The 23,362-nt window shown below is 37.9% G+C and overlaps 1 protein-coding gene across 4 annotated transcripts in view; it reads left to right on the forward strand.

Moving 5' to 3' along the window:
- DNAJC13 (DnaJ heat shock protein family (Hsp40) member C13) overlaps positions 1–23,362 on the forward strand; it is a 56,006-nt gene that overhangs the window by 26,521 nt on the left and 6,123 nt on the right. For all 4 annotated transcript variants that reach the window (XM_035549824.2, XM_050709249.1, XM_050709250.1 and 1 more), the window contains 32 exons: positions 834–987; positions 3,138–3,241; positions 3,316–3,475; positions 4,486–4,548; positions 4,880–4,981; positions 5,118–5,222; positions 5,933–6,135; positions 6,558–6,642; positions 6,857–7,011; positions 7,579–7,624; positions 7,839–7,993; positions 8,608–8,809; positions 9,535–9,650; positions 10,482–10,560; positions 11,123–11,258; positions 12,380–12,564; positions 13,137–13,211; positions 13,335–13,454; positions 14,290–14,469; positions 15,222–15,389; positions 15,993–16,106; positions 16,441–16,557; positions 17,098–17,275; positions 18,364–18,455; positions 18,787–18,886; positions 19,257–19,331; positions 19,467–19,579; positions 19,990–20,159; positions 20,510–20,552; positions 21,317–21,490; positions 22,501–22,680; positions 22,943–23,083. In XM_035549824.2, the coding sequence (XP_035405717.1) occupies positions 834–987; positions 3,138–3,241; positions 3,316–3,475; positions 4,486–4,548; positions 4,880–4,981; positions 5,118–5,222; positions 5,933–6,135; positions 6,558–6,642; positions 6,857–7,011; positions 7,579–7,624; positions 7,839–7,993; positions 8,608–8,809; positions 9,535–9,650; positions 10,482–10,560; positions 11,123–11,258; positions 12,380–12,564; positions 13,137–13,211; positions 13,335–13,454; positions 14,290–14,469; positions 15,222–15,389; positions 15,993–16,106; positions 16,441–16,557; positions 17,098–17,275; positions 18,364–18,455; positions 18,787–18,886; positions 19,257–19,331; positions 19,467–19,579; positions 19,990–20,159; positions 20,510–20,552; positions 21,317–21,490; positions 22,501–22,680; positions 22,943–23,083 (4,090 nt within the window). The remainder of the gene's footprint in view (positions 1–833; positions 988–3,137; positions 3,242–3,315; positions 3,476–4,485; positions 4,549–4,879; positions 4,982–5,117; positions 5,223–5,932; positions 6,136–6,557; positions 6,643–6,856; positions 7,012–7,578; positions 7,625–7,838; positions 7,994–8,607; positions 8,810–9,534; positions 9,651–10,481; positions 10,561–11,122; positions 11,259–12,379; positions 12,565–13,136; positions 13,212–13,334; positions 13,455–14,289; positions 14,470–15,221; positions 15,390–15,992; positions 16,107–16,440; positions 16,558–17,097; positions 17,276–18,363; positions 18,456–18,786; positions 18,887–19,256; positions 19,332–19,466; positions 19,580–19,989; positions 20,160–20,509; positions 20,553–21,316; positions 21,491–22,500; positions 22,681–22,942; positions 23,084–23,362) is intronic.

Below are 23,362 nucleotides of genomic sequence, written 5' to 3' on the forward strand. Positions count from 1 at the left end.
TTGATACCTTTTAACTTGAATTGGAATAAAAATGAACTAAAGGCTGACAGAGAGAAAACATTTGTCTATACTGTATTTTAGGTGTTGCCCCAAATCCTAAATGCAGCTTGCTTACATGTGAGTTCTCACAGCTGTCAAAGTTGAAAAGGGAGGGGCTTCTGCCTGAAAAAAGGGAGTATCACTTCTCTCTGGCTAGGAGTGTTTGAGGAATGTTTTAATAACGCTTGACTGTTCAAAAGACTTGAGTGGTGCTTAATGTTTCTAAAAGTCAAATTATGTAGTCTGTCCCTACACAAATATTGCATAAAAGGAAGATTTGCATGCTCTTAAACCTTGAATGTTAAAGTACTGCTCTTAGTCAGTCTCTGGATCCAAATGCTGGTTTATAACTGTCACTGAGTAATGTCCACTGACTGTCTTGTGATGTTTGAGAACTTTTTTACAGCATGAACTACTGTTTTTGTTCAAAACATACACTGGGTATGTGCCTGTCTGCTCTCTTGGGTTGTTCACCTCTAGCCCTTACTGCCTTACAGTGAATAGCTTGCAAGTAAGTCTCTTGTTTGTCAGCAGTACGCAGATAATTGAGCCAAAAGAGATGACAACAGGCATGCTTTGTTCTATGCTCACCTCCATAACAATGAAAACACTATACAAGCAAACAACCGTAGTTCTTCTAACTAACTAGAGACCACTACCCAGGGCTTTCTAATTATTCTAATAAAGTTCGATAATGCCAGTCTTCTCTAGCTTGCTAGCTGATTCTTGTCTGGCTTTCAGATGATCTTTCAGATGATGTTTGAAGGTTTTACACTATGTAACTTTTTTTCTAGATTTCTTCAGGACCATACTAGATCAAACTTAATTTGGAACTTCAAAACACGGGAAGAACTGAGGGATACTCTTGAGTCTGAGATGAGAGCATTCAATATTGACAGAGAACTTGGCAGTGCTAGTGTTATCTCATGGAACCATCAGGAGTTTGAGGTAAATAATGCGCTGTATTAGAACTTGTATATGGAAAATCTGGCTACTTAAAATGTCACTTTTTACGCCTCTAGCTACATGAGTGAATCTTGTGTTGACAATCCCTGACTGCAGGCTACAATTCTCCTGGTTATGGAATAAACTGCTAGGCCTTAGGGCTATGGACAGGTATTATTGTCTAGTGTCACTTAGCAAGACTGAAACCTCTTCAGCCTGACAAATAATGCTTTAGAGAAACCTTTACACTTGTATAAGAGGAACAGAGACAAGCTGGTATTATGCTGTTGTCAAGTCATACTTGTTCATGAGTGTGCTCCATGAGACTTGTTTTGGGTAGCTTCACAATTCACTCCTTGATAGTGAGTTTCTGGTGTTTATTTCCACCACGTCTGTGCGATCCTAGGGACGTTAAATACTGACCTGTCAAACCAGCAAGTGATTATGTGGTTAAAACTATGCTCCTCTGTAGCTTATAGACTGAGGATTACTATTTTTTATGTTCTAGAAACAGCAGTACTTAAAGTCAAAATGGTATTGCAGGCTGAAGGAGTTGATGTGTTCCTAATTGGCTTTCTCAAAACAAATTGAAAGAAATTTTCCAGCAGCATGCTAATAAAGATTCCTGTACTCTAGTTTCTAGTACTGTTATGGTTCCACATGGATTTGAGCATTTATATATTTATATTTAGCATTTATAATGCTAGAGCAAAACAAGACTGTACTTGAATTCAAACCGTAAGATATTCTTAGATACTGTCAATGCCAACCTTGTCACAGTACAATTTTATTGTTAAAGCAGAGGAATACTAGTGAAATGAGTAAACAGCTGCTTTTGAGCAATTCTCATATAGGTGATTCTTTTAGATTTGCTAGAGTAGCCATTGTAATTGGAGGAGGAACTACTTTACCTATTCCTTTTATCCCTATCACACAACTGCAGACTTGATGAAGTGAACAGCTAAGTCTGGGTTTGGACTGGTGATTTTGGAACTGATGATTCAGTCTTCAAAGCTTCCTTCAGTTATGGGTCAGATACAGGACTTCCAGGCTCGGTGTCTGCTGTCTCAACTTTCTCTGTACTTCAGAGGTGCTACCTGGGGCAGAATCAAAAGTGCAGATTTGAAACTTACTCTAAAGCAGGCTTCCCATCTGCACTTTGTGCTCCCCTGTGGCTTGTGCTACTGGAACGTATCACTTAGCATTCCTGTAGTTACAACCCAGAATGCCTTGGGACTGGCTTGATGGGGGCTTCTGTAACATGGTCTTTGAACAGCTGCTCTCTGAGGCTTGCTTTTAAGCAAAAACTGTGCTGTCAGGCTATGCTATAAGTACTTCTGCTAACTATTTATTGTTGACAAGGGCTTCTCCACCAGCTGTGAAACATGTCACTTTGCCAGGGGGGATGGTGGCTTGAGGTTGCTCTGGAAGGTTACTAGTTTAGAGGACCTCTTTATATTGGGTACTATGGTCAGATCTGTAGATCACTATCATAAGGCCACATGAAGTTGTCTGCAAACTATAGATAGGAACAACTACTGTAGAGAGGTGGCTTTTGTGGTATGTTAGAGGTACCTCTGAATGAGGTGCTTGCCAAATGTTTAAAACCATTAAACATTGAGGCATGTGGCTAGATTTAATGTAGTTGTTACAAAGCTAATGATGGTTCTCATTATGCAATTTCACTTCAGCCTCTTGCTGTGCATACTGATGCATCTAGACTTTAATTACCTAGCACTATATCAAGTACTGCTAGTAATTAAGTTATGCTGGTGTTTCATACTTGTAGTAACACTGAGTGAAATATCTTACAGTGGAATAACTACTCATTAAAGCTTGAGTCATTGAATGCATCGTATATTATCCAAGCTTAGTTACTAAAAATAGATATCAGTTACTTAGAGGCTGGAAGATGGAACTTGAGTAACGTCAGATATTTCTGTTCTGGGAAGCAATGGTAGCTTACAGCAGCATTTTCCTCAGATGTGTACTTTAACTGCAGATTTGTGAAGTATTTCAGTCTTCCTCAGACTATTGAAAGGATTGCTAACCTTGGTGAGGATATTGATGCAAGCAAGTGCAGTAAAGTTTATGCAAGCAAAAACTTAACAGTAAACATTGTTTTTCCTTATGTAACCTGTTTTATGTTATAGGTAAAATATGAGTGCCTTTCTGAGGAAATAAAAATAGGGGATTATTACCTAAGGTTGCTACTGGAAGAAGATGAAACTGAAGAGAGCGGAGCAATCAAAAAATCGTGAGCCATTACTGAAGTCTTATCTCACTCCCAAGGTCTCTGTTGTCTTTGCTAAAATCTCATCTCTTCCTTAGATATGAATTCTTCAATGAGCTCTACCATCGCTTCTTACTTACCCCAAAAGTGAATATGAAATGCTTATGTCTGCAAGCATTGGCTATTGTTTATGGAAGATGTCATGAAGAAATAGGACCGTTTTCTGATACCAAGTATATTGTTGGGATGTTAGAACGGGTAAGAGTTATTTAAAGTAACTTGATACAGTAGTTAATGTATGGCTAGTCCAATATATGTTCAGATCCTTCAAGTTGCTGTGAAACTCAAGTTTCAGTTTTACAGAATATGAAATTGCAGCATGAATACTTTTTTCATGCTGTCATGAAGTGTTCCTGGTATCTCCCCTTGACTCACTTGAAGTATCAGTAACAAACCGTTGATCTTAAAGGTATTTCAAAGTAGACTCTTAATGTGTGTTTTGTTAGCCTAAACAGTTTTCTTATGCTGAGCAAGAATAAAGTGTATAGGGTCTTGGTGTGATATTAATCTTGTTCTTGCTTTTGAAGAATGCAGAAACATTAAGCTCTTTAAGAGGATGACCTTGTTCCAGGTCATATTTGGGGAGAATCCTGTTCAAGAGCTGTAGAAACAGTCCCAGACTTAAGTGGTAGCCTTAGATGGACACACACTGTGGATTGTATCTTAGTGGCAACTGCTCTGGCCATTCAGTGTGTCTGAATCATGCTTCACAACTCATACAGATTGTAAAAATGCATTTCTGTGCCATCTGAAGAAGGGAGCTCTTTGCTCACGTGAGTGTGGGTTGTTTTAAGTGGAACTGAGCCAATACAGTCTGTTATTTTGTCTTGAGTCTTGATATTCCCACCGCAGATGTAACATCAAAGACCTGTTCTCTCTGCAGGCAGAAAGCAGTCCCTTTTTCCTTGTGTTTGTGTTAACAGGCTTACTGGGGAATCCTAACACTATTCTGTTAGAATAGACTATCTTAGCAAACTGCAGGTCTGAGTGTTGGACCCAGAGCAACAAAGGGGATGGTAGAGGGGAACAAGATCTTTCTACTTAAGTCTCAGAAAGCTGTGTGTGAAACTGGACACTTAATAGTCAGCTGTTGTATTCTCGGCATGAAGAAAAGTAAAGGGGTCTTTGTGGCACAACTGTATTGATTCTTGAAGGTAACTTATGATACATGCTGTCAAATACTAATTTGTTCTCTTATGCTGCAATAGTGCACTGATAGGCTTGAGCGGGACAGACTGATACTGTTTCTCAACAAGCTGATCCTTAATAAGGTAAGGTGCACACATACACTTGACAGTAGTTTATGGGTCTTTTGAATGTATAAAATGTTCTGAACTAGTCTTTCGGGGTTAAGCAAAAATTCAAGCCTTGATGCAGGCTTTAAAGCAATGTGTGATACAGCTCTCTGGGGTATTGTAGCTGTTATTGGCAAGAAAGCTGAAGGAAACGTGTAGATAAATATTCTGGTGGTTGCACCATCCTAGGCTCTTCAGCTAATGCTTTGACTTCCCAGAGTCAATTTTACTAGGATAAAATTGTTCAATACTTGTAACAACTCCTACCTAGAAAACAGCTTTATTAACTCGGTTCATACATTAACAGAAAAATGTGAAGGACCTTATGGATTCAAATGGAATTCGAATCCTTGTGGATCTGCTCACTCTGGCACACCTTCACACAAGCAGAGCTACAGTCCCTCTGCAGGTATATGTGGCCTTTGTTTCTTACTATTCATATGTTGATTTTCAAGCATTGTCCTCTTAGCAAAGCAATTTCCTTAAATTTCCTGTAGAAATGTGATAGCTGCGCTGAAGCTAATCTTATAAATATCAACTTCTAGAGCAATGTGATTGAGGCGGCGCCTGATATGAAGAGGGAGAGTGAGAAAGAATGGTACTTCGGCAATGCTGACAAAGAAAGGAGTGGTCCTTACAGCTTTCAAGAGGTATCTGTCTGCTTCTAGCTTCAAGATGGAAGTATCTTCCATGAAGTTCATGTTTATTTGGTGTTGGGCCAAGAACCAGGTCTGCTACAGGTATAGAGAAGATGGGACCAAAGATCTGATCTCGAAGCAAATAGTGTTGTAACAGTTATTACAACAATTGCCTGTTGTAGCACAGAGCTTCTGATGCTTAAATTCTTAATTCCTCTTTGAGCACAAATCTGTTTTCTGTGGTCTAAACTCTTGACAATACTACAGTTGCTGTACATGTCAAATGATTTGGCTTTTCTAATGTAGATGTTATAGGTCATTCTTCTGTTATACACACAGCCTTTTTGGGTGAGTGGAGAGAGAAAGCTGGGACAGAAGTTCAAAAAATCAATGAAACGTTTTTCCTGTCTGTTTAAATGCTCCAGAAAAGTCTTGACCAGTGCCATTAAACTAGCAGTCACTCTGATACCTCAGTAACTCTTGCCAACAGCATGTGAAAAGTTAAATGCTTTTGGTAATGCTGTCTACCCCTTTGTGGCCCAGTTTTGCCATGCTTAATCTGTCAACATTTACTTCATGTTTACCAACTGGTTCTGTTAGAATTGCGTGGAACTATGGTAAAGTCTGCCATATGGCAGTTAGAAGCTTGTGTTGATTGTGAATGTTTAGGAGCAAACTTGATTCTGAATGCTTGAATCAATGAATATCTAATTTTGCAATAGATGCAGGAACTATGGGACAGTGGAAAACTGACTTCAAAAACACGTTGCTGGGCTCAAGGTATGGACGGCTGGCGACCATTACAAGTCATCCCTCAGCTGAAGTGGTGCTTGCTTGCCAGTGGCCAGGCTGTGTTGAATGAGACTGACCTTGCTACGCTTATACTCAACATGCTCATCACAATGTGTGGATATTTTCCCAGCAGGTAAACACTAATTTTCAGCAGAGGTGGCTAACTTTCTCTTGCAGATGTATAAATGCAATTTCTATCTTGAAGCTTTTCTTAGAACCCGAGTAGTACACTGTATTAAAGATCACTTTTGCAGTATTAATTAATCCTGTGGGTTAATAGTTTGTAAATGAGACAATACTAACATTGTGATAGGAACTGCAAGGACACATGCACAAGTTCGGTGCATTCCTAATGCACAGCAGCACAGTCTTATTCTTACAGACAGGTTCTTGTTTAAGGAAGCTTTATTTCCAAGTTAATGCATGGTATTAAACCCCACTTAGTCTGATTTTTAAAAAGCACTGAATCTGATCTTAGTAGATTGCTTAAGTTGCTTGCTCTTGAAAGAGAAAAGGCGCGTTTGTGCTTGCTGCTGTACCGATTTATTTTTTTAGGGATCAAGACAACGCTATTATAAGACCTTTGCCTAGAGTGAAAAGGCTGCTGTCAGATAGTACTTGCCTTCCTCATATCACTCAGGTAAGCAACTCTAAAAAAACAAAACAAAACAAAAAACACATTGAAATGAGTAAAAGTCTGAATTTGAACTTGTTAGTTTCTGGATGAAGTATTCTTTAAATGAAATTTTTAAGTTGACTTCCTTGTCCCACTACTGAATTCATTAAAACTGGAATTTTGGTAGGTAACTTGTGCTATTAGAGCAGCTAATGTAAATGCTTGTGTTTTATTTCAGCTGCTACTGACTTTTGATCCTATCCTTGTGGAAAAAGTCGCTATATTGTTGTTTCACATCATGCAAGATAACCCTCAGTTACCTCGTTTCTATTTGAGTGGAGTATTCTTCTTTATCATGATGTACACGGGTTCCAATGTACTTCCTATTGCAAGGTGAGGAAAAAGGATGAAAATGGTTCTTGACCTCTTGCGCTCAGAGGGAGTGCTGCTCTAAATGCTCCTGGAAGTGTGTTTTGTTAGAATCTCCATAAGACTGCAGGCAAACACCCTCTAAAAGAGTTACCTCAACATGGTCAAGTCAGCAGCTAACGAAATGAATTGCTTATGACCCTGACAAGAAGGGAAGGGTCATCTTGTTTCATCCATGAAATGATGATGTAATGATGTAGGGCAGGATTTGTAGGGAAAGGCTATCTATCAGCTTCGTTTTTTGATGTAGAGGAAACAGACTTTCAGGAACAAGACTCACAAACTGAAATGGTGAACATAAGGCAGTACCTAAACATGGAAGAACTTAATTTGGTGGGGTTCCCAAGGAATTCATGGACTTTGTTCAGAGATTCATTCAGTGGTTGCTGTTACTCCTTTCATCTCAAAGTAAATGCATGAGAGTTGCCAGCTGGAGTATGTTGGTCTGTTTATCTTTCAAAGGTTTCAGATCTGTTTTAACTGATACTTTTTTAACTTCGTATACTTGAATAACTACTGTTTCTCTTATAGGTTTTTGAAATACACACATACAAAACAAGGTTTCAAGTCTGAAGAAGTGAGTAGATTATGAAAATAACTGCCTCTGTTTCCAAATAGCTTTGTAACTTACCTGTTTGCTTTAACGGTACTTCATGCTTATTCTTAATTCTTAAGAATTAGAATTTAAGAACTGTAAGGGAAAAGGGGGAGGAGGGTCTTTTAGATCTTAAGTTGGTTAGGAAGGCTGAATCAGATTAACTTTTAGATGGCAATGTCATCTTCTTCCATAGACAAAAAGTCAAGATATAGTTCAAAGAAGTATACTTGGACATATTCTTCCTGAAGCAATGGTGTGTTACTTAGAAAATTATGAGCCAGAAAAATTTTCAGAGATATTCCTTGGGGAATTTGACACTCCAGAAGCAATTTGGAGCAATGAAATGAGGTAATGTTTTTTTCTGTCAGAGACAAATCTGAACAAGTACATCTGCTGAAGAGGTCTTGTCTTTAGCATTTTTACAGAAGGTCTAAAATACGTGTTTTCCATGTTTCCACTGCTTCCCTCCATTTGCTCTATGCAGGGGCAACATCCTGCAGTGCCTTCTGCTTCTATCAAAAATTACAGGTGTGGAACCTGGCAGAGAGAAGGGGATTATTTCACTGAATACCTGAAAGCCTTTTACATATGCCTGTATCATACTTAACCAAGTTCCTTTCATGAATGGAGAATTCACTACTTATGTAGACTGTTTTATACTTACTGCACCTTTTTTACTACTATCACCAGTCTAGGAGATGCACCTCTAATATTACAATATGCTTTTAGGGTCTTCCAAAAAGTAAAGAAGTATTGAGGGAGGGCAGAATGTCACTTGAGGTTATTTTAAAATAAACGGAACTTTCTAGGCATGTCTTCATGACAGAATAGGGCCTTTATCTCTTCTGTAAATTGGCAGGCCATTTGGGGAAAATGTTTGTGGCAGGTATCAGTGTACACACTCATACACTTCTTTGAGGACTCTGCTTGGCAAGTGTCAAACCAAACTTTGTAACTTTCAGGCGTCTTATGATAGAAAAGATTGCTGCTCATCTTGCTGACTTCACCCCTCGTCTTCAAAGCAATACAAGGGCCCTCTACCAATACTGTCCTATCCCAGTTATCAACTATCCACAACTGGAAAATGAACTGTTCTGTAATATTTATTACCTGAAGCATCTTTGTGATACACTCAGATTTCCAGACTGGCCAATTAAAGATCCAGTAAGTAAGAAGAATTTTAGAATTTGCTCAGTTGTTGTTCTTTCAGAGTCCTAACTTCTAACAAAACTTAATGAAATCAAATGCTAGGTTTGTTACAAATAACTAATTCTGTCTTTCGGTTCATAAGCAAATATGTTTAACGTTTTTTTATGTTGAAGCAGAAGAGTCTTCATGCCATGTAGCAGCCACTGGTTAAGTAGTTCTTCATGTACTGACTTAAAGTACACAAACAACTTCAGGTAGTGTTTCAGTGAGCCTTAAACATTTTTTAGTTCTTATTTCTGTGCTGGACAGGAAACTGGGCAACTTGATATCAATACATTAAATGAATTGGTAAGATCTTGGTACAAATCAGTGGTCTAGATCTGTCTGATTGTCTAATCAACTTTATTTATTCATGTAGCTTTGCATTTTTTGTAATATGGGGGTGTAAATTGCCCAACACTCAAGCGTTTTTACCTTTTCTAATGTGACTTACAAAAATATTTTAAATTTGAGGCAGTCTTAATCTTGAATAAAATGTAGCACTGCAGTGAAGCCAAGTCTTGATTCTTACCTGACTGAAGCGGGAACAATAATTGCTAACAGTAAGAGGATTAGTTAAAAACGTCTTTGAATTTAGGGTGATGGGTGATAAGGATACCTTAATAAAGCAGCACTTCGTTGTAAACGATGATGTGTACTACAGCCAGTATAAATGAAACACTAAAACTGTAATTATTTAGGTCAAATTGTTGAAAGACACCCTAGAAGCTTGGAAGAAGGAGGTAGAAAAGAAGCCACCTACAATGTCAATAGATGACGCTTATGAGGTTCTTAACCTTCCCAAAGGACAAGGACTGTAAGTTGCTTTCAGTATATCAAGTGGTGTATAACTACAGTTACGTAATGTCTGTACACTGAAAATGAATTTTCTTGTACTCACAACTAATTACTGGTACCAGTTATGTCTAGCACCTACTTTCACGGTGGAAGAGTGCTTTCTTCTAAGAAGAAACAAAACTTGAAAATTCAGCTCTGGTGTTGCTTTGAGAGGATAATTGTGAAGTGTTAAGACGAACTGAAACTGGAAAAATGCTTTGAGCTCTCAGCATTCACTAGGCTGCTCTACAGGATGAACATTAGACTACCTCATAATGAGCAAAGAATAAGGCAGCACTTGAATGTGTTCAAAGTAGAACTCAGTTTCTCTAATCTTCCTTCCTTCCACCTGCCAGACCTTGTCTTTTTTTTTCTGATGATAGTAGTAGGATTTTTCCCTTCCTATCTTGCCACTTGTTTCTGACATCAAGCCTCTAGAAGAGAACTGACACCACTTTGTAGTTACGCTTCAAGAGCAGTGCACTTACTACAAATTGTGAACTCATATGTGTGGACTACTAATTCTTACTATTTATTTTTATTAGCTCATTTAGACTTTTCATTCGAGGGTGACTCTGAGTTCCTTTTGGTTAGTATATCTGAGCAAGAGATACTAATATTAGTTTCTATTTTGTGGCTGTGTGAGTACCTCTGGTCAGTTAATGGAGCAGGACTCTCAAATTAAAATGCAAGAGCTTTTTAGTTTTCACTTAATTACAATTAGTACTGTTCAGTGTTGTCAGAATTCAAGCCTTCTTTTGTTTGTTTTTTTTTGATGTTATTCAGTGTAATGGGACTTGTTCTCTCATAGGCATGATGAAAGCAAGATCAGGAAAGCCTATTTTAGACTCGCCCAAAAATACCACCCAGACAAGAATCCAGAAGGCAGGGTATGTACAAAATATCTGTGGTGTTAATAAGATGGGGACAAATTCAGCTGTTGCTTATGTTAAGAGTTCTTAGGTTTTCTCCCACATAGGAGTTAAATGAGCGTGAAAACTTATGTTCTAGGTGAATCCTGGAATACAGAATACTACTACAGATAAGTAATTTAACTGATGTCGCCTAAAGAATGTTAGGATTTCCACAGTAAACTAATGTAATCAGATCAGGCCACATCTCAGAAAGCATCTAGTTTAAACAGTTACTCAGGATGTAAATAAGCTAATTGTTCCCTTTCAAAGATGGACTGAATCCTCTGCCTGTTCTTACAATCAAATTTTATTTTCTTGTCATAGAAGAATTAACTTAGTTTTAGTCTCTTTCCTATGGTGGAGTTCAGAAAATACACCGATCTGTAAACCAGTATTCTTATTTTGAGGTTATTCAGAGTATTTTCTGAAGTGTAGTAAGGCGGCAAACCTAGCATTATAGTTAATACTTTATTTTACCTGCATATAAACAAATGCTGCAGACTTGTAGTAATTTGGGGGTTGTTATCTTTATTTGCAGGATATGTTTGAAAAAGTTAATAAAGCATATGAGTTTCTATGCACGAAGTCTGCCAAAGTGGTAGATGGGCCAGATCCTGAAAACATCATTTTGATCTTGAAAACTCAAAGCATCCTCTTCAACAGGCATAAGGAAGGTATGCATGTTACCTCAGAAGAATGTTTTAAATTCATTTCTTTAGTGGCCATTGCTGTCAACTTTAATCTCATATTTTGTTTAGTGTGTGTTCTGTTGATCTGGCTTCTGGCTTGCCACAGCATTATGAAACTATGGTAGGGGGCTTTTTCCATGAAATAAAATCTGTAATAGAGCTTAATTCAAAAAGCTTAAATAGCTTTTTTGAAATTTTCTGCTGCTATACTAGTAAGTTTGAATCTTCCTGCATACGTGACTGAGACTGACTTCTTTGTGTCTTCAGAACAGTCCTCACTAGTATTCGTTCACCTAGATGAGAGATTCTGGGTATATCTGAGACTCGTCTCACTTGATTAACTACACAAAAGTATAATCTTGCAGAAATTCTGACTAGTGTTAGACCCCTGGTGGGTGTGCTGTAACACTACTTCTTCCACAGCCCAAGTGAGAAAGAGGGGTAAAGTACCCTAATCCTAGGTTCCAGCTGCAGACCCTCGGTGGCAGCTGGCATGTCCAAGCGCTGCAAAGCCAGAAGTGTTCTGCTGTGTGTGTTACAGTATGTTAAAATAAAAACCTCATATGCAATCAGCTTTGTCAGTTGTGTGGAGACACTGATGTTAGTGTAGACTTAATTAGGCTTGCTCACAGTCAGCTCCTTAGCTGCAAGATTGTTCTTTATCCCTGCTGAACACTCCAGGAATGAAAATTATAATTGAAAACAATTGCTGTGTTATACTAATAGGTCCTTACAGGTTCACTGTTAAACACTGGCCTAAAACTGTAGCTGACAAAGCTATACAGATTTTTCTCCAGGTAGAGACATTATTTGGAAGGCTATTAGCTTGGGGGCTTTGTGAGCTGTAGATAAGTTGTTTTAATCTTGAAAAAGCTTTTTTGTGAATCTGCCCCTGATCTTTTGTCAGCTTCTAGTATGAACAGTCTGTGACAAGGAGTCAAATTGTGTGGACTGCTCCATATTGCTCTAGTTATCCTAGGTGTTGGCTGTCTTTGATTCCTACTCTTTATTTTACATGCTGATATATGTTCCACTGATAATTATATGGTGTTTTAAATTGTGTAGACTTTGCATAGATGCAAACTCCGAGACTTTTTCTTTTTCAGAGTTGAAACCTTACAAGTATGCAGGCTATCCTATGCTGATTAAGACTATCACCATTGAAACATCAGATGACCTCTTGTTTTCCAAAGAATCTCCCCTGTTGCCTGCTGCCACAGAACTCGCTTTCCATACTGTCAATTGTTCAGCATTAAATGCAGAAGAACTGAGAAGAGAAAATGGAATTGAGGTAGATTGAAAGAAACTTATTGAAGGGGACTTCTTAAGTCTTAACTCTTGCACAGATGAAAATTCTAGATCCCTTTAATGCACAGGACATCAGATGCATTTAGGAATCACTATTGTCTTGAAGCGTTAGTCCATTTCTACTTTCTCTTTCCTGCATGCAGTTAGAGAAGTCTCTTGCAGAGTATATTCCTTTCCAGATCTAGGCTTGTAGTTGGCTTATCTACAATTCAACAGAAATATATTAATCTACTTCTCTACCAAGTTCTGTTGAAAGCTTCTCTGTTCTGTATGTGAAAGAATAAACATGAACAAGTCACTCAGCAGAAGGGTTTTTCACTGTCCATATTAGTTCACATATGTGAATGCTATTGACTCTCATGAAGCACTAAATACTAGCACCAGCACTCACAAGGAATTTTGCCCTGCAAAGCATTTGAGCAAGCAACAGGTTGTTTTGTCAAACAGGGCTTCTCTTCAGCCATTATAAATGGGTTTACCAGCTAATGTTTTATTTCTGACATACTTTATCAGTTTTTGTTGTGACTGAACATGCACATCATCCAATCCTCACAGGTATTGCAAGAAGCATTTAATCGTTGTGTGGCAGTCTTGACTCGTTCTAGTAAACCAGATGATATGTCTGTACAGGTAAGTTGTGGCAACTCTGATTTATATCAACCTTCTGAGAAATTGTGTGTATATATAAAGTAAAAAAGCTTGTTAACATACATTTTGCTTTCACTTGGTACCAATAAAATACCTTTTTTTTAGGTGTGTGGACATGTTAGTAAATGTTACAGTGTGGCAGCTCAGTTTGAGGAGTGCAGAGAGAAGATTACAGAAATGCCTAACATCATTAAGGACCTCTGTAGGTTACTGTATTATGGCAAGGTAAGAGCTCTCTTCCTTTTCCTAAATGAATATTTAACTATTAAATATTTAGGGCAATGTTCTGGTTTTAGGGGAAATAAGACAGTTGCAGAAAAATGATCAATCGCTTCTGTAAGATCTCAGTTAATCATTGTGGGATATAGAACTCTTGTTCTTAATGCTTGTATTTGAATCCATTTAATGGACTTAAAACATGGTTGCTATTAAGGTTCACATATTTTTGACTCATAATTGAATTATGCTTAGCTGAATTGTTTAATTCATTAAAATAGAAGGTAAAGATACTAGTTTTACATGTAGATTCCTAAATCAGCAAAATCTCTGAGAACAGCCTTCAAGAAGTTTTTGAGCTGTTTAGCTCTTTAAACTTAAGTCATGTTATATGAATACTTAATTTTGTGTGAATTAATAACAGCAAGCTCATCCCCAACTTTTCTTGTTGGGTAAGTGAAAATAAAAACTTAAACCAGACTGTAATACTTGACTCCAGGTGCATGCCTATTCTGTAGTCCCTGCAGAATACGTCACCATAAAACAGTCATCTTGGAATCTCTGCCACCTTCTTAAATTGTTTATCCACCATTTCATCAACACTCCTTTCTAGTCTTGAGAAATAACTATTCAAAGACTCTTCTACTGAAGGATTGACTAACTAGACATGTTTCTTGGCTACCAGATATGACTTTGCAGATGTTGTTTTGTCCACTCGTTTCCATGCTGCTTAGACAATACTGCAGAATTTAAAAAGTTTTGTCTTTAAATCTTCGTTTGGTAAGGCAGCCAATTGGCTTTTGTTTGTTACAAGTACTGAAGTAAACTTTTTTTCCCCTTTCAGAACATACCACGAGTAGCTTCTTTGGGAGTAGAGTGTGTTAGCTCCTTTGCCTTAGATTATTGGCTACAAACACATTTGTTCCAAGCTGGAGTTCTCTGGTACTTGCTGGGTTACCTCTTCAACTATGACTATACACTGGAAGAGAGTGGTATTCAGAAAAGTGAAGATTCTAATCACCAGGTAATGTTAACAAGGTGCAGGCTTTCAGACACAGGCTGTTGCTTGCCATCTCGTACTAACAAAAACTAGGCATACTCAAATATTTTCTATCATCATAGAGTTAAATGAACAAACATTAAAGCCAAAAAAAATGGTTTCTAATAGACCAGTCAACAGAGAAAGGGTAAACTTGTGCTATGAGAATTCTTCTGGAGGCTCAACTGAAAGGGTTGTCTAGTGATACCATGAACTTACTTAAAATACCTCCTTTAGTACTGTGTTATCACTTTGGCCTATAGATATGTAAGTGGCTTCACACTCTATTTTCCTTAAGAAGTGATCCTCTAAGTAGGACGCTTCTTTCTCAGTTACTGGATGAGATGACCTTTGAACAGTATTTTAGTTACTAAATCTTGTACCGCTGTTAGGAAAGGCTTATACTGGTATTTGGCTGCTGGCAGAAACCATTTTCTGATCAGAAACTATTACCCTAAATGGCTTCCATAGCTTTCAGTTTATCCTAGTGACCAAATTTTTCCTACCCTGGTTATGTCTGTCTATATTTCTTAAGCCTGCAACAGTGATCATGTCTTGCTGTTCGCCTAGTAGCTTCTAGTGCTTTATTAGACATCAGTGCATAATTAGCAATGCAGGTAAATAGACGACACCAGTTCTTTTCATTTTGGTGTGGAAGTGTTGGACAAATCTCTGTAGCTATTGATAATTCTCCAGCTAGTTTTAGTTCTCTTTTAACTGGTCTTCTATTTTTTCAGGAGGTAGCAAATAGCCTTGCTAAACTCAGTCTGTTAGCCTTGAGTCGTCTTGGAGGGTACCTTTCTGAAGAACAAGCTACACCTGAAAACCCAGCGATCAGAAAAAGCTTAGCTGGAATGTTAACACCCTATATTGCAAGGAAACTTGCTGTGGTCAGTGCTACTGAGGTAAGCATCAAAACTTTGTCTACTGAGTTCTGGAAGGAATAACTAGTCACTTCTAACTTTCTTAAAGCACAGAGCTCTCTTACACCAGCCTGGTGCAGAGAACAACAGCACAATTTTTCTTTGCAGTTGAAGTAATGGCAACAAAAACTGCTTTACTTTCAAACTCAATGGACAGAACCAGCAGCCTATAGAACAAGATTCCCAAAACAAATAAGGGAGCGAAGGATCTGAGTTAAATGTTGATGGCTTAAGGATTATAATGATGATGGAGAGTGAAGTCTAAACTTTGTAGAAGTGCTGAGGAAGTCATCTACAAAAAGGGATGCTGCAGATTGTTGCTGCTCGCTACCAAAAATAGGAGAATCTGAACTGCAGCTTGAAGCAGAATAACGAAAAATTAAAATATAGACTTCAATGTACCAAATAACTTAAACGTACTGCTTTTTCTGGTATGTGGAAAGCTTGACACTTGATACCTGCTTATGAAATTGATCTGGCTATTATTGAGATAGGATTAATTTATATCATGAAACACTAATTAAAACTTAATTTTGGATTATTATGCAGAGTAAGCTTAGATCATGTAAATTCATTTTTTTCTAGACTCTGAAGATGCTTAACAGTAACACAGAGAACCCCTACTTGATCTGGAACAACGGGACAAGAGCTGAATTACTTGAGTTCTTGGAATCTCAACAAGAAAACATGATTAAGAGAGTAAGATTTCTTCAAAAATTAACAATTTAAACAAACAATAGTGGGATTTAAAACTGTTTCATGTTTTGGTGCATCCTCTTGTAATGCAGTCATACAGTTAATACAGATATCTGTTGTCTACTCCTAAATGACTTTCTTCATTCAGTAGTCTTAAACAAAAAAGCTGGGCTTGATCATTACGAATTTTAATGTTTCAATGTGTCTAGGGCTTCTGATTTTTTTTTTGCTAAAACTGTCTTCTATTAGTATTGTCTAATTAGCCAGGTTATCACTTTATATTTTCTACATGATTATTTGCTGTCTGAGCTTGTGCTGCTTGTCTATTTGTTTAAAGGGTGATTGTGACAAGAGTTATGGATCTGACTTTGTCTTTAGTGACCATGCAAAGGAACTTATTGTGGGAGAGATTTTTGTTAGAGTCTACAATGAGGTCCCTACCTTCCAACTAGAGGTGAGAGATCTAGCTAAAACCTTTCTGTTGAACTTAAAAACTACTACCTGAAATGTTACTCTTTGTGTGTCAGCACAAATAGAATGGAGAAAATAATAAATCTTATGGAAGTTATGTCCACCATGATCAGCATGTTATGGGATGTCTCTATTGGAGCAGAATAAATTTTAAAAGAATGATGAGTTTTTTCATTAGACATGCTGCTTTGGATGGTTTAATGCCTTTTTCTCTACAACCTTTCACTGCAGATACTCAAGTGGAATCATTAGTTCCAGGAGGAAGTGATTCTGCCTAGTGGCTTTGCTGTTCATCTATACTTATGAACAACTATGCACCTTTAAAGTGATGTTCAAGTAGCTTTTTAAGGGTGTATTAACATATAAATGGGGTTAATGTGGTGCAGATGCTGTAGAGATGATAATGAAAAAATGCTTCCTGTTTGGAAGGAACTGTTGAGTGTGGGAAAAGTGATGTGGCTACACTTTCTTCTAGTGTGAATACTATTGCATCACAACTTAAAATGCTCTCATCTCTTCAAAGCTTCCTAAAGCATTTGCTGCAAGCCTCTTGGATTACATAGGCTCACAAGCACAGTACCTTCATACGTTAATGGCAATAACACAGACTGGAAAAGTAGAGTCCAATCAACATGGAGATCGGTTACGGAGAGTTGAAATGGCTCTGGAGGCCCTGAGAAATGTGATAAAACACAACCCAGGTAGGCTTAATAAGGCACTTCACTGATAGGCTTTCTTGAGGACAACTTGAAAAATAATACAGAACCATAGTCTTTTGAGCTTCTTTCTAGCTGGAAGATAGTTTTGCCGGCTAACAGACCTTAGTGTTGTTGATGGACTATATATAGGCTTGTTTTTGTGCTGGAGAACATTATCAGTAGATGTAGTCATTTTGTGCAAAATCCAAGCTTTATCTGTCTTCTCTGAAACATTGGGCTCTAACTTGAATTCAGGCCTGCAGTTGCTGGGATGACTTAAATCTTTTAAATAAAAATACTTTAAATAACTTTCTGAAATAACTTTCTGTAATTGTTTGAAGAATCTTCAGCTGATTTTGAACTTCCTTGCATTAAAAAAAAAAAAAGGAAAAAAAACTTTGACCTGAGTACTGCATAGCACTAAACACCTAAAAACATGTCAGTGCTTTTGCTCCTCCTAAGTAGGAGGAGATAATGCTCTTGAGAGTGGGCAGCTAACACCAGCAAACACCTATGAGTGCAAATACCAGTGTATAGACAAGAGAAGTCTGAGATGGTATGATTTAAGATGTTCCTGTTGTAACAGCAACTCATATTAGTCATGGCTTCTAGTGATACCAGTTCGGGTTCTATGTGTTTGGCAACTATAATCCTGAAGGCAACTGTTACTGTTACAGATTGTATCTGTCCTCCCAGCTGTAGGAATCCAAAACATCATGTGTAGTTGAAGATGAGAAGTACTGGTGACCAATGATAAATAAAATAACTGAACTTCTTTAATTGTCTTGTAAGAATGCATGTTAGTTACATGAGTTAATTGGTAATACAAGAACTAGCTCAGTTTTTTGCCTTAGAGGGAGGAAGTGTCCTTTTCTTTTGAAATACCGTTGACCAAGACTTTGTGGAAGCTAGATTAATATGCCGGGCTTAATTCAATTCTGTTGTAGATCCTGTTCTGTAGGAGGTGTTGCAATTACTGTGACAGACTATATAGATTACCATCTTTATGTATAGTCAAATGTAGACTTAGGATGGCCTTCAGTGAATTTTTTGATTAATGTGAAGAGAATAACTTGCTTGGTCTCTTGCAGGTTCTGAGTGTGAATGCATAGGTCACTTTAAGTTGATATTCTCCCTTCTGCGTGTTCATGGAGCTGGCCAGGTGCAGCAGTTGGCTCTGGAGGTAAAACAAAACAATCAAACCCAAAGCAAACAACCAAAACTATGGATGCTCTATGTAATCAGCATATGTAAATCACATTATTTAACTGTTAGAATAGTACTTAAAAAGTGTCAAGAATTGGGATCCTAGGTGTCAGGCAACTCCTTTGAGGAACAACTGATAGCTTTTCACTTGTCCTTGTCCCCTTCTTCCCCAAGGTAAGTCAATTTCATGGCAGTTAGCACTGTAAATGCAGTTATATTGGCTAGTAAGTTGCTTCATCATACACTGAGTTTTCTTAGTGATGTCTGAAAATCTGTAATGTAATTGTCTTGTTTCTGACCTTTTACAGGTAGTGAACATAGTGACAAGTAACCAAGAATGTGTTAACAACATTGCTGAAGCAATGGTTCTTGCAAACTTACTGGCACTCCTGCATTCCTTACCTTCAAGTATGTACCGTATAATTCTTGGAGTCTTGCAAGGCAAAGTGTTCCAATTCAAAAACTAGTCAGAATGCAGTTGACTGAGCTTACTATTAACTGTAGTGTTAAAACAGTTTTCCAATGGGGGTGATTACAAAAGCCATTCTAAGTAACCTGTTTATCTTAAATGTGTGAGCTGAAGCATGTAAATTGCAGGTATTCAAATTGCATTTGAATTGCATAGTATTTCATTAACTAATTATTCTAAGGCATTTGAGTATAAACATTCAATTAATAAGTTTCTGTAATAGAATGAATGTATGATTGATGTTCCTTATTAGTTCATCTTTGATTAGTTAAACTATATGGTAGTTCTTAAAGCTTCTTATCTTGACAGGTCGGCAACTTGTCCTTGAAACTTTGTATGCTTTGACATCAAGCACAAAAATAATTAAAGAGGCCATGGCAAAAGGTACAGTAGTAAATTGAAAGCCACTTTTTCTGGAACGGTAGACTCAAAATACAGTGGTCAAATCCATGGATTTTATACTACTTGTGACCAGAAAAAAAAATAAAAAATTGAATGCTTCCTTATCTCTTTGTACAGGTGCTTTAATCTACTTACTGGATATGTTCTGCAACTCAACTCATCCGCAGGTCCGAGCCCAAACAGCAGAGCTCTTTGCCAAAATGACTGCAGATAAGCTAGTGGGTCCAAAGGTAAGAATCTGAACTGCTCTTGTTGGAACTCATCTTGACAGCACCAGCCTCTCTCTAAAGACTGAACAATACCAACCGTTCTGTGATTGAAACATTCACGTGAAGAGGAAAGTAGTTCTCTCAAAAAAGTTAACTTTTTAAATTTCTGAGCAGACTTCTACAAGTGTTGTATCTGTTGTAACTATTGCAAGCAGTTTGGTTCCAATTTGTAATGCCTTTGTCATTAGGGACCCCAATTTCAAATCTGTCACTAGCTACCACTATTTAAAATGATAGCACTGTATTTTGTTACTGTCCAGATAACTAGACTTCCTGAGGTTCTCAACCTCTTTTTCAGTAATGGTCTTATTTGTTTGTTTTTGTTTAGGTGTTACGGTATTCTAAATGTCAATTCTGTTCATCCTTTCTAGGTTAGGATTACACTAATGAAGTTTTTACCTGGAGTCTTCATGGACGCTATGAGAGACAACCCCGAAGCTGCTGTTCATATCTTTGAGGGAACTCATGAAAATCCTGAGTTAATTTGGAATGACAACTCTAGGGAGAAAGTATCAACAACAGTTCGAGAGATGATGCTTGAGTATGTGGAGACCAGCTGCCTAAGCATTTCCTCAGAGATGCTCCTTTAGTGATAGTGAACCAGTTATTAGGGAAAAACTATCACAGAGCTCTGTCTGTAAAAAGTAGAATCTTTGCAATCCAGACTTCAGTGAAAAGAAAACGTTCCCTGTTGTATACTGTAGGTGTAACTCAGTGACTCAGTGGTTTATGCATCTAGATAAGTGCTTACTGCCACAACATTTAGCAGGAGGAGAATGGGGGTTTTAAACTATGGGAAATACTTCACAAATGGAGGGAGACTGATGTGGCGTTGTAGTAGGGAAAGACTGCTTCTTCTACTGCTCATTAAACCATCCTTTCTTTTTAAAGGCACTTTAAACTTCAGAGGGACAACCCTGACACTAACTGGAAGGTAAAAGTATACTGTTTCTGTTTGGGATGCTCCCAGGGAGAATATAAGACAGCTGGTAACACATGCCTGTTCATAACTTTCTCTTGATGTGCTTTCTTAATACTCAGTGTACCAACAGGAATTCAGTGCTGTGATAACTAGTTTACCTTTATTTTTCATTACTTCTTATGCCTTGAAATCAGACACTTAGCAGTGTTTGTTTTGCCAATAATACTTGAAGTTCTCTGATAGTTCAGGTCATTCTAAGAAGTCAGTGACCAAGGAAAGTACTGGCTTGCTGGAAAAAGTCTTGTCACTTATTACATAGCTATAGTAAACTATTTACCAACCACCAAGTTAGTAAATGTTCAGAAATGTTAGTAAGACACTGAATCTCGGATATGATTGTCCTGAACCATTTTGTCAGGTCAGTCAGTGATGTCCGTTTTTTCCACGATACCTGCATAAGGGTAGAAGAAAGGAGAGGCCTGTTTTATCAGCCACGTTACTGATACTTCTCTTTAGCTAATGTTTACCCCAGTATGGCTATAGACACAGCTACTTGTGTTCTTTGAAAGAAAAGTCCACTGTAGTAGTATGACCTGCACTGTGATGTTCTTTCTACTCTTCTTACCTCATGTTTCTTCAAAATGAGATGCTTATTGGTCTTCCCACAGCTCCATTCTGGAGAACAGTTACCACTTACAGTTATGATGTTAGAATTACAGATCTTGCAAATATTCCTTGCCGAGTAATAACATCCTGTTTTCTTTACAACTTAACAGCTGCCTGAAGACTTTGCTGTGGTGTATGGTGAGGCAGATGGTGAACTTTCGGTGGGGGGAGTCTTCTTAAGGATTTTTATTGCCCAGCCGGCCTGGGTTTTACGGAAACCAAGGGAATTTCTCATTGCACTGCTGGAAAAGTTTACTGAACTACTGGAGAAAAATAACCCCCATGTAAGTTGTAGTTTTTACTCTGCTCTTTGAATTTGTTTAGAAGTCTCATGCTACTGTGGTCTTTTAGTATCTGATTAACTTTGGTTCTCACACTTTCTTTGCAACACAAATGATTAGTCCACTTTAAACATACCTATATGCTTTTACTAAAAGTGAGCAACTTCTAAATACAAGTCAGTGCTTCTAAAGCCCCGGAAGCCATAGAACTAGCTCTGGTAAGTCTTAGAGGTTTATGTTACACTAGTGACAAGACTTAAGAAATTGTTCTTAATTATTCATTTACTGACCAACCTAAGAAAATAGCTCTTGCTTTATGCATTCTAAACTTTCAGGTCTTGACAATTCTAGTGTCGTCCTGCACCACTGATTTCCTACTCCGATGGTTTTAAGTTACATGACCTAAATATGGTTCCCGCCTAAGAATTAGCTTAATGCAGTAGAGCTAGTGTTCTGTAGTTTGAATGAGGATGTTAAAAATTCAGTTAATAATATCATTATGTTACTGACTTGAGAAACAGTGTTCAAACAGTTTCTAGCTTATATTTGCAGGGAGACAACTAACTTGCACACTGAATAAAACAGACATGTAGTACAAACTCATGGTAACGGTTTGCGTAGGCATGCAGAATGCAGCAAGTCTCAGTGTTATTGCACAGGCTGTGGAAACTTCTAAGGCATTCAAGTGGTCAGCCTGAACATTCGTGCTGTCCGGCTTCCTCTAGGCACATAAGCATGTGTGGTGCTGTGATTGCACAGGCTGCAGCCAGACTGACTTCTCTAGACACTGAAAATGGTACTTAATTTCTATGGAACCTGGGTTTCTGAGATTCAGTGAACGTCTACTGCTTTTGGAGCTGATTGTATTCTCTTAAACTTAAGTTTCAAAGCAAAATCACGTGATAAAAACATTAGGAACAAAATCTAATGCAGAGCAAGAGAAATGATACGATTTTGGGGATATGTTAGGCTTTACCGAGTTATATTTTCTGGTTTGGTTTTTTTTCCTACAGGGGGAAACCTTAGAAACCATTACCACAGCAACTGTGTGCCTGTTCAGTGCTCAGCCTCAGCTAGCTGATCAAGTCCCTCCACTTGGGCATCTTCACAAGATACTCCAAGCCATGAACCACAAGAACAATGCCATTCCGAAAAGTGCCATTCGTGTCATGCACATATTGTCTGACAATGAGGTACAGAATCATTTAAGTGTTCCAGAAAAGTGTAGTTGGAGTATTTGTGTTCTCTAGTAGTGCTTGTAGAAGGGCATTATTCTGACTGTAAATACCATGTACCAAGTGAACAGGGACTTTAGCTGATGAATGGAGAATTGATAGGTTAAAGGAACTGAGAAATATTGTTTCTTATGGGAATTTATGGTTGGCTGACTAGATCTGCCATAATCAAGCTTAGCATAAAATAGTGTGTGCTCTGGTTATTTCTGTTTCTTCACAGCTTTGTGTTCGAGCAATGGCATCGCTTGAGACCATTAGCCCTCTCATGAATGGAATGAAAAAGAGACCAGATGTAATTGGTGTAGCCTGTGAAGCACTTAACCGAATGTTTCAGAAGGAACAAAATGACTTAGTAGCTCAAGTAAGTAGTATGTTCTCAGTCTATAGAAATGTGATGTTTGGCTATCTAATCTCTTCATAGGGATAGAGGTACCATTCCACTTAAGCGTCTAGGAGGCTTTAAAAATGTGCTTTTCATGTTGGAGAAGTTAGAAATCCCAAATGCAGATCTGGTCAGGGATGTTGCCCGTCATTGAAGCTTGAACTGTGCATAGGGTAGTGTTGGCTTGTGGCTGCTGAGAACATTGGAATGGCAGCTAATTCAACTGAACTTGTGCCTACACAGAGCTGAACTGCTGGA

Source organism: Cygnus atratus, chromosome 2 (assembly GCF_013377495.2).
Source record: "Cygnus atratus isolate AKBS03 ecotype Queensland, Australia chromosome 2, CAtr_DNAZoo_HiC_assembly, whole genome shotgun sequence".
Taxonomy (NCBI): Eukaryota; Metazoa; Chordata; class Aves; order Anseriformes; family Anatidae; genus Cygnus; species Cygnus atratus.